This window comes from Littorina saxatilis, linkage group LG1, assembly GCF_037325665.1.
Source record: "Littorina saxatilis isolate snail1 linkage group LG1, US_GU_Lsax_2.0, whole genome shotgun sequence".
Lineage (NCBI taxonomy): Eukaryota > Metazoa > Mollusca > Gastropoda > Littorinimorpha > Littorinidae > Littorina > Littorina saxatilis.
Genome location: NC_090245.1, coordinates 21,630,108 through 21,641,419, shown reverse-complemented (window position 1 = coordinate 21,641,419; position 11,312 = coordinate 21,630,108). Strand labels below are relative to the sequence as shown.

General features: G+C 41.6%; 1 protein-coding gene across 1 annotated transcript in view; it reads left to right on the top strand.

Annotated features, from left to right (window-relative positions):
* LOC138964569 (uncharacterized) overlaps positions 1 to 11,137 on the top strand; it is a 12,029-nt gene extending 892 nt beyond the window's left edge. Inside the window, exons 2-11 of the mRNA XM_070336565.1 lie at positions 1,226 to 1,612; positions 2,631 to 2,767; positions 3,163 to 3,355; positions 3,773 to 4,018; positions 5,553 to 5,807; positions 6,420 to 6,665; positions 7,216 to 7,365; positions 8,143 to 8,253; positions 8,920 to 9,033; positions 9,397 to 11,137. Of these exons, the coding sequence (XP_070192666.1) occupies positions 1,226 to 1,612; positions 2,631 to 2,767; positions 3,163 to 3,355; positions 3,773 to 4,018; positions 5,553 to 5,807; positions 6,420 to 6,665; positions 7,216 to 7,365; positions 8,143 to 8,253; positions 8,920 to 9,033; positions 9,397 to 9,479 (1,922 nt within the window). The 3' untranslated portion in view covers positions 9,480 to 11,137. The remainder of the gene's footprint in view (positions 1 to 1,225; positions 1,613 to 2,630; positions 2,768 to 3,162; positions 3,356 to 3,772; positions 4,019 to 5,552; positions 5,808 to 6,419; positions 6,666 to 7,215; positions 7,366 to 8,142; positions 8,254 to 8,919; positions 9,034 to 9,396) is intronic.
* Positions 11,138 to 11,312: the final 175 nt, after the last annotated feature.

Below are 11,312 nucleotides of genomic sequence, written 5' to 3'. Positions count from 1 at the left end.
GATTGATTGATATCCTGAAGATTAGAGACATGCCAACAACCAACCTCCTGGCTGCTTCCTGTGCATAGTTAGAATGTTTTGCTGAATGAATTGCACAGCTTTAGAAAGGTATGAAACACGACATTAATAATTCACACATGCACCCCGACCCCTCCCACCCCAAACACACGGCGGCGAACATCCTCATCTCTAGGGACAGTATAGGGGAAGAAATGTATTTAAAACTAAAAAAACAAATAAATCATACATCAACTTAACGTCGCTTGAATCAATGCTTCAAATGATACGCAATGCTTAGAATGTGTGCACATACATGGAATTTAATATACAAGTGATTTTTTTTGAGAAGATGCAATATTTTTCTTCTAAATGAATTCTTGAGTACAAGAGTGCTGTTAATAGCTTTATGTTACGGGACAACTTGGCATATATATGTCAATGTTTTTAAGCTACAGGATAACTGAACATCGACGACTGAATTTTGATACGTTCTTAACGCCGCACGCGGACCATATATAAATATATATCACCCGGACAACCTGCAGAGTAAATACACTCTTTGTTCGAACGAAAACACTCCATTTTAATTTGATTCTGTTTCACTTTAAATCGGGAAAAAATCTTCCATATTTCCTAACTAAATCAACCCAATAAAAAAACATCGAGGAAAACATAAATTTCACGGCGAAAGAGCACGCGACGCAGCCTATCTATTCAATCTATTCATTCTCGAATAAAAGATCGCAGTGTGTTTTCTATATTAAGACAAAGTCCTCACTGTGTGAAGAGGAAAATTACTCTAGGGAAAACAGCACGCTCTTTTGATAAACCAGGATAAGTTTTTTGGGTTTAAAAAAAAAAAAAGCTTTCTCTGCTATACTACTTCCGTATGCGACCATGGGAATAGACGAAAACTGCGTGTATATATAATCAGTCATGTTGCTGCAGTCCCGTAGTCAATTGAACAAAAACACTTTTTAACCACAATAACTGAAACAACAAAGAATACCAAAACATTTTCTGCTAGTCGTCTGACTTGTAAACCAATGCTGAATTTGATATTATTTAATATTAGAGATAAAATTAGGTATCGTCTGGCAGGACGATAACATTGAGTTTCCATATTCTGTTCAAAAATGTATGTACCTACTGACGTGAATATCCGTTTTCAGTCATGCATTCATGTGTCTGTATCATAATCCATTTTCATTTCCGTTTGTATCAGGTTTGAGTCTTGAGCCGTGCAGTGATGGTGTATTTGAAGTGGTTGATCATGCAACCAACGAGCTTACGTGCTCCGACGACATCAGCAGACTTCGTCCTTGGAGTTGGACTTTGACAACGAAAGAAACGTTATCATTTCAAATTGGTAGTTGCCGACAGAGGTTCTCCTGGATTTTGCTTTTCAGCTGCAGCACTTCAACATCTTCTTCTTCTGTATTTCACCTTAGCCGCCAAGCAGAGAATACGACAGTGCTCGTGATTTCTACCACCGTTGACAATTATGTCTTGTCTGGGAGAAGCTTTTTGAATGGCGCGTCAGTTTTTGAAAACAGCAGTATTTCCTGTACTGTTGGTAACAAAGTAGCCAGATGTACAACGGACTTTGTGCGTAAGTGGACACTGTTTTATCTCTTAGGTTATAAGCCACATTTGCAAAATGAACCCACCTAATGCATAGGTGAGTACAAAAACACGCTAATCTATGTGCTGTAGGAAAAACATGGTGTCTTCCTGTCTATCACAAACAAACACACACACACACACACACACACACACACACACACACACACACACACACACACACACACACACATATACGCACACACACACACACACACACACACACACACACACACACACACACGCGCGCGCGCGCAAACACACACGTCTCAAATCATTATTATTGCATAGAAGATCTCTGTATTTCTCTCTCTCTCTTTTGATCTACCACACTTAGTATTACGTCAAATATATGCTGTGCCTTGTATGTTCTGAACATATTTTTATTGTACTATTGCTACATGTTCGATTGCTACCAGCTTGTATTTATTATTACCTGCATAGTATGCATTTGATTTTATGTATAACCATATATGTATGCTCTTCATGCCTCATCTTCATCATTATCATCACCATCATCGTCATCATCATCATCATCGTCATCTTTATTATCACGTGCTGAAGTTTTCCGACCTCCTTTTGTTGGTTAACTTTTCAACTTTTTAATTTTTAATTTTTTAATTATATAATTGTGTGTCTATGCGTCCCAAGGACAGATTGTAAGAAAAGACGTAGCCTTAAATCTTAATCCTTGTTAAATAAAGTTCAATTCAATTCAATTCTCTGTCTCTCTCTCTGTCTTTCTCTGTCTCTCTCTGTCTATCTCTATATCTCTCTGCCTCGCTCTCTCTCTCTCTCTGTCTCTCTCTGTCGCTCTCTCTCTGTCTCTCTCTTTCTATCTATCTCTCTCTGTCTCTGTCTCTGTCTCTCTCTCTCTCTCTCTCTCTCTCTCTCTCTCTCTCTCTCTCTCTCTCTCTGTAAATTATTAGCCTTTTCTTGTCTGCATTATTGAGGATTGGTGAAGTGCAAAAAAAAAGCTCTGACAGAAACAGTCGTCATGTACACAGATCCGGTCCAAAACGCCTCCTGCAGCGTGAAGTTTAACGCAGATACGTCACCATGGAGTGTCGTCAGCCACTGTGATGTCAGCAGGACGTTTTCTGCCATGGGCCGATACATTTGCCGGTTATTTTCGTCAGCAAGGGTGAGAAAGAAGAGAATTTCCTTTCCTTTTCAGTTACTTTTGCCGGGCGGCAAGAGCTTGTCAAATACGGACCTTCCAAGAGGCAAAAAAACAGGACAAAATTCAAAGCAAAGACAACGCGGAGTGGAGAAGCCAGTCTCGAAAGCTTACTCGAACAGGCGCTGGGTGTGTGGTGACATCATTACAACCTTTATCCGAACACTACAGGTCCATGGGTGTTTAAAGATGTGTGTGTTTTTGTGTGTTCTTTTTTTTTCTTCTAACCATTGATAGTTGTCGTATTGAGTTTTACTAAAGTCGTTTTCTGCGATGCACAATACATATTTGTTACATTGCAGTGGTCGTCATTAATTTTTTGGTGGACTCGCTCTGAGATCGTGATATCCTCGTTGCAGGGCGAAACACCATCTCCAACTGGTCTTAATGTCAGCATGACAACGATACCCATCGAAACCGGAAATGACGTCAGTGGGTCATGTGACCTGACGTTACCTTTGCCTTCTTCAGATGGCTTGTACGCTTTCTCCGTGGAGATAACCCCCGGCAGAGAAAAGTTCGAGGCAAGCTTCATTGGAACAAATCAGATCCGTAAGTTGTTGGGCTCTCTCTCTCTCTCTCTCTCTCTCTCTCTCTCTCTCTCTCTCTCTCTCTCTCTCTCTCTCTCTCTCTCTCTCTCTCTCTCTCTCTCTCTCTCTCTCTCTCTCTCTCTCTCTCTCTCTCTCTCTGAAGTAAGGACCGGTTGTAAGAAAAGGCGTCGCCTTAAACCTCTATCCTTGAAAAATAAAGTTCCATCATCATCATCAACTAGTCTCTCTCTCGTCAATGTGTGGCAGTGACTGTGCATTCTAGGCAGATGATTCAACAAAGAGAATACGAAATACGAGTCTGTAGTTTGTACAAGATAAGTATGACCTAAGATTCAAAATGTAAGAATGTTTTTATTTTCACTTGTCATTTGTTCAGCGGTGGTTACTAAACTTGTGCCTTTTGCCTCTGCGTTTGCAGGTAAGCCAAGTACAGCTGCATTAAGTCACAACTGCCCTAGCAGCGTCAAGGAGGGGGATGATGTCATGTGCCTGTGCAGTGCTAATGACGTAGGCAGTCCACCAGGCAAGGTGCAGTGGACCATCTCAGATACGGATTGGTTGTCACTGTCCAACGTGGCGCGTGAGGGTAGACATTTGTTCACGTGTCGGCTTGTGTGGAACGGACAGACCATAAAGTCTTTGACCTACACGCTGGATGTCATATGTAAGCTATATTAATGAGACCAGAAATCATGAATAGAAACATCAGAGCTAGAAAGATTACGAATACGAGAATAGCAGACGTACAAAAATAAGAAGACGAACACCGTCACAGACAGCCACACACACGCAGGGACAGTGTCCCCCCCCCCAACATACACACACACACACGAACACACACACACACACAAACACACACACAAACACACACACACACCAGGGCCGGACTAGGCTAAGAGGAGGGGGGGGGGGGTTGCCAGTGGTGGTCCAGGGGGCGGGGTCAAGGGGCAGAGCCCCTTCTGGGGGTCAGGGGGCAAAGCCCCCTGAAGCTGATGGGTAGGTCATATTCTGAGATAGGGGTCACTCCTTGCATGAAACGGCATAAAATAAACAATAATAAAAAATATTTTAAATAAGTGAGGTACATGTTTAGGCTGGGGGGGTTGCGCAACCCCCATAACCCCCCCGGTAGTCCGGCCCTGCACACACACACACACACACACACACACACACACACACACACACCATCGAAAACAGCTTTATCGTAATATACGGTCACGAAAATCAGTAAAGATAAAGTCTACTGATATCAAGAAAGGAAAAAAAAAGTCGCGTAAGGCGAAAATACAATATTTAGTCAAGTAGCTGTCGAACTCACAGAATGAAACTGAACGCAATGCCATTTTTCAGCAAGACCGTATACTCGTAGCATCGTCAGTCCACCGCTCATGGCAAAGGCAGTGAAATTGACAAGAAGAGCGGGGTAGTAGTTGCGCTAAGAAGGATAGCACGCTTTTCTGTACCTCTCTTTGTTTTAACTTTCTGAGCGTGTTTTTAATCCAAACATATCATATCTATATGTTTTTGGAATCAGGAACCGACAAGGAATAAGATGAAAGTGTTTTTAAATTGATTTGGACAATTTAATTTTGATAATAATTTTTATATATTTAATTTTCAGAGCTTGTTTTTAATCCGAATATAACATATTTATATGTTTTTGGAATCAGCAAATGATGGAGAATAAGATAAACGTAAATTTGGATCGTTATATATAAATTTTTATTTTTTTTTACAATTTTCAGATTTTTAATGACCAAAGTCATTAATTAATTTTTAAGCCACCAAGCTGAAATGCAATACCGAAGTCCGGGCTTCGTCGAAGATTACTTGACCAAAATTTGAACCAATTTGGTTGAAAAATGAGGGCGTGACAGTGCCGCCTCAACTTTCACGAAAAGCCGGATATGACGTCATCAAAGACATTTATCAAAAAATGAAAAAAACGTTCGGGGATTTCATACCCAGGAACTCTCATGTCAAATTTCATAAAGATCGGTCCAGTAGTTTAGTCTGAATCGCTCTACACACACACACAGACACACACACACACACACGCTCGCACATTACCACATACACCACGACCCTCGTTTCGATTCCCCCTCGATGTTAAAACATTTAGTCAAAACTTGACTAAATATAAATAGCAGCCATAAAGAAGATTCAGAAACACTACGTTTTTCATTGTTCTTACAAAGGGCCACCATCGACGTCTCCGATGCATAACTGCCCAAAATACACCACCGTGGGCTCTAACTTACACTGCAATTGCGTCACGACTGACGCAGGACAACCTCGTGCGAGGTTTCAATGGGATCTAACAGGCTCTTCAGTCTTGAACATCAGTGACGTCAGCCAAGAAGACGCGGGGAAAACGTTCACGTGTCGAATGACATGGAATGGAAAGGTCATGCGAGTGGTGACGTACAAGCCTCAAGTATATCGTCAGTCGTGTACGATTTTTCTTTCATTTGTATTCGTGCCATGATTCTTTGTTTACTCATTTTGTGCATATTACTATTGGCTCCGAAAAAAGACTTATGAAACTGGAAGGGTAGGCCTTCTAGCATGTTTGCTTTCTTACTCTGCTGATTTGTAGACGCCCTCTTCCTCGTTGGAGAGCGGTGAATAGGTTACACTCTGTTTGTCTGTTTGTTTTCCTCTCTGTTTGCCTTTCTGTCCGTGGCTACATTTCTGGTGTTTATGGGCCGATTAAGCTGGAACTCGGTATGTACCTTAGTAGTGGGCGTTTTGGGTCCTTCCGTAGCCAAAAAATAGGTACCTAGTTATAACGGTAGAGGGGATACGCTGAGGACACTTTGTAGTATCGAATGTGCATGAGCTTTAGCGGATCCAAACTAAGTACGACCACCTTAATGGCAATTCTGTCCCCTGATTTAACCACAAAGCGGCAAATCGACCTACGCGAGAACGGGGATGTCCTGACAACCTGAACCTAAAGGTAATCTCTAGTTAAACTAGCAACCTGTCTGATTGATTGATTGATGATTGACTGTATTGATTGATGATTGACTAGTTTATTGATTGATTATAATCTACCGTAGATAAACCTTCGTCACCACTGAGCCACACCTGTCCTCCTTACGTCATCGAACGTTCTAACCTGGACTGTTCTTGCGTCACCGATGACGTAGGCAATCCTCCAGCAACCCTGTACTGGATCACGACGAACTCTACGCGGCTGACGCGTCACGACGTACAGCGTGATGACGCAGGAACCAAGTTTACCTGTCAGTTAGCCTGGAATGGATCGATCGTGACGTCACTGGATTACGCACTGAGCATCGTTTGTAAGAGAGTTTGTAATATCGACTGATAATAAATAAATATCTCTCCCAATAATGTAACGGTAAGATGTGTCAGGCTGCATTAAGTAAAAGTGGCTGTAGCCTGTTTGCAAACTCTGAATATCATCAACACCAAAGCCATTGTCCAAGCCAACAGTACATGCAGTCTCAAAACGTCTTCTCTCCTTACATTTGTTGCTCTGCCGTTGAGTGGAAGATAGACGTTTAAAACAGTCAAGGTCGTAACAATCAGCTCATTACAATACAACTAAGAAAAATGCAAAGGCTAATGTTACGATTGTCAAGAGCACGAGAACAGTGAAATTCAATCCGTTGACCGATATTCAACGTGTCATGAACGTAACAAAGAATCAATGCTCTGACAAGGGAGACAACGGTTGTAAATTACTTTTTGATTTGCAGCTGATTGCATCCCATAGAGAGCAGTTTTGGATAGTAGTTTTGGCTTGTATGTTGTGATTTTTAGTCTGATTTTTTTTAATCTGATGTCTACGCCAGTCAACGGGTTAATGAGAGAATGTTTGTGTTTAAGCGGACAATGACTCTGCAGAGCAAGCACACAGGAGAGGACTGGCCACAGGGCTGGGATCAGGACTGGCTGTAGCGGCGGTGCTTGCTGTGGTTGTGCTGGTGTCAGTCTGCCTTCTCTGGAGACGTGGCTGGGTCCTACCTTGTTCTGCAGGTCTGTACCTTTGTGTAGTCTCCTTCTCTTCTTGTCGTTCACAGGGGATCACACGGAAAAATCTTTAGTCATCAAGGCGAACTGGGCTTTTTCTAAAGTTCCTGCTGACAGCTGGAAGGTTTGGTGTACAGTGGGGTGTCCGTCGATTCATTTGAGTAGTGAATCTGGGACTGTTTTTCTGTTTTTGTTTTGTAATCCTTTACCATTTGAAATAAGTAATAAGAAAAGAAAAAGTTAAGAGCTTCCATAAATACCTTCTCTCTTGTACATTTGAAGTTGAGGAGAAACGTTAACCAAAGTCCAAACTAAGCGAATTATATTTTCTCTTTTTGCTTTCCGGGCAATGACAACTTAAATTAGCTCTCTAGTAGGCTACTCGATTTGACGCAAAGAAACGTTTTAAAGGCACAGTCCAACCTCCGTAAGGGGCAGATTATACCTGCGCAGAGTCAGCGGCACAGACGACGCACTGCAGATTATTGAGGTGATTTTTTTTCCCAGCCCGCTACACGTTGCGTGAAAAGAAATCAGGCCAAGAACTCGTCATAATCCCTATTGTAGCATCAATAATCTGCAGTGCGTCGTCTGTGCCGCTGACTCTGTGCAGGTATAATCTGCCCTTAAACGAGTCGGCTCACCTGTTCAGACCTGGCCAGGCGTTTGCATAGAAAAAGACTATCCCTCCGCTGTGACTTATAGCAAAATTCATTTTTTTGTATGAATGAATTTCTTGAAAACCCACTAGCTCTGAGTAGATCTGCACGTGCATCCTTGCAGCTCCCAACACGAAAGAGACGAGAGCCACGGTTGGACCAAGAAGGAAGGCCATGGTGCACGATCAACAACAACGTACACGCCAATCTGATCTTCTGCAAGCCACTGCTGGAGGTACGATGGTCAGCAAAGTATATGTGCAGGTCATTTCTCGCCTCGCTTGTGTCTTCTGAGCGAGTGTCTGGACAATTTGGCAGATACATTTATGTCTGTTTTATAAGTGTTTGTCTGTCTGTCTGTCCACTTAAAAGATCGCTGAGTCAAAGATCAGTGAATGTATTGTAACGTTTTGTGTTGTCATATATTAAACGAACCAAAAACAAAATACCCTTCTTGTTTTTTGAAAGAAATCCTTAATCACCATGACAAAGATAACACATCTGTCAAATATTCACTTTTTGGGGACTAACACATGAAAGCACAACAGAGGCAAACCAAAAATGAACGAGAAAGGAGAAAACTGACACGACTCAAAAAATAAGGGCGGGTTATTCACCGACCGTCCAATCAACGACAGAGTACGAAACACAGATAGGTACGGGTGAAACACGAACATTTCAGTTTTGAGGGGAGCTTCTACTTTTGAACACGCGTCCACAATTACGCAGACAGACAGACAGACAAACATACACAGACAGACACACATACACACACACACACACACACACACACACACACACACACACACACACACACACACACATGCACGGACAGATATAAATTTAGGTTACATTTCATGTTTTGTGTACAAACAGTCATTGTCCATGTGTCGATCTACAGAAACCTCCAACGTCTATGACGCGTGCGACACTAGCCAGACCGGAGTCCAAGCTCCGTATGAAACACTCACGATGCAGTACGAGCCTAAAAAGACAAAGAAACGCAAGACCAAGTGTAAGTACGAAGCGAGTAAGCTAAGGCCAACAACGACAATGACAACAAGAATAACACCAACAACGACTATAAAATTGCTAGACACGTATTGGGTTGCGAGTTGGCAAATGCAAACCAGAGCGCAAAGGGAAATCGTTTTATCCTGGAATTATTTCTGTTTGACACAATCGTTCGGTACACATATAATACTTATTTTGCAAAACGTGCTATTTTTTCCCATGACAGCATAGCGAGATGGTTATTATTATTATTATTATTTTTATGTATCCTGGTTATTAATTCGGTTTGGAGCCACCTTTATACTTGTTCTTTGTAAACCCAAATGTTGTAAAATAGTACTTAATGCGTTGGTTTTTCTTTCAGCCAAGGGTCAGACAAATTCAGCCATTACGCAAGAAGATGGTGGCGCCACCTACGAAAACGTAGCGATGCAGCAGCGACATTGAGAGGCTTCCATGGGAGAGAACTGTGGCGAAGGGATTTAGCCAGGAAAATACCCCGTTTACTCAAAAATACCTCTCTTTTTGACCATCTCTTTCAAATTGAAATCTCTGAGGTCAAAAGCCAAACAAAGTTCGAAATGACGTCATATCGCGAATAATGTGGTCACCTAAAAATTCCGACACTTCTTTTACATGTCTCCTGAGGAAGTGACGACGAATATCGAGAACGAAGTTTGTCTTGGTAACTTCCACAAATCAGTAGTACTTAGAAAATGAATTGTAAGGTCTCCGCCAGGTTAGGCATTTATCGGTATTGTATATCATTAATTGCTTGTTCTTGTGTAGCCATGATAGTGTGCTTTGCTTTAACGGACCCAAAAACTTACTGTTATCGAAGATGTACGATTTACTTTGACTGTAGACTGAAAATGTATGGCAATGGTAATGGATGGTGTATATTAACTGGCTTGTATCTGTCAGCAGTGAAAAAAATTTTTGTCTTCTTTAAAGCTTATTTTAAATCTACATGCACTTTTTATGTGGCTGCTGTATAATTAGACTTGTTAATTTGTGCCTGATGTATTATTATGCGAGAAAATATAAAATGTTAATGCCCAATTCTATATTGTGAAATGTGTAAAGTGCACTGAGATTGTTACTTGGTGATGAATAACGCAATACATTGTCGTTATATTACTATAGTTACATGTTACGGAATATGTACTCTTGAGATGTAAATTTGAAGTGTTATTTAACATGCGTTCGCGAGATTTAACAGAAAATGTCAGTATATATGTGGTCTGAAGATATGTCACTTACGTGCCATTTGTAATGCCTAGTTTCGGGTCTGTTTGATGACTCACAAAGCATACGCGTTCTTACATTTAGTCAGATATTTGACAACATGTATTGCAACGGATTGGGAATCGACATGAGATGATAGTGCATGTATGTGTGCGAGTGCGTGCGTGCGTGTGTGCGCATGTGTGTGTGTGTGTGTGTGTTTGTGCGTGCGTGTGTGCGTGCGTCCGTGTGTGTGCGTGTGGGTATGTGTGTGTGTTTCTAGCGATTCCCGTAAAAAAGATTCTGTCACTGTACGTTGTTGTTTCTCTCTCTCCGATTTGTCATTAAATACCTTTGATGACGTCATATGTGGCTTTTAAAACATTTCAGGCGACCTAACTGTTCAACTGAATTCGTTGAACTTTTGGTCAAACATTCCGGATTATGGGATCGCATTTCAGCTTCGAAGCTTGAATCCGTTTATTTGTTCGTTAAAGTTTGGTTACCATTGGAATTGCAATAACATATTCAAAAATGATTGTATCTTTGTCATTTCCTGAATCCAACAATATTAAGACTTAGAGATATTTAATGTTGACTCTGAAATTGTCTCAAAATGAAGTAAAATCGGTCTATGCAAAGCAGATCTTATGTTTGATTGCTTTGTGGAGACCAGCTCTACCCGTCTGGGTCTTATAGTTTTAGCCCATTTTGGTCTTATACTATTCCCGGTGATGACTGATCCCGGGTTTCAGGCCGACAGATAGACTTAATGTTTTGATATCGCTTCACGCGACTTAATCTGGATTCAGTTGGCTTAGGCCTTGAATCACGATTGGACCACGGAAAAGAAAGCAGAATAATCAAATTTAAACAATGACTGTGCAGTGGATCTGTGTGTGTGTGTGTGTGTGTGTGTGTGTGTGTGTGTGTGTGTGTGTGTGTGTGTGTGTGCGTGCGCGCGTGTGTGTGTTTGTGTGTGTGTGTGTGTGTGCGCGTGTGTGTTTGTATGTGTGCGTGCGCGTGTGTGTGTGTGTGCGTGTGTGTGTGTGT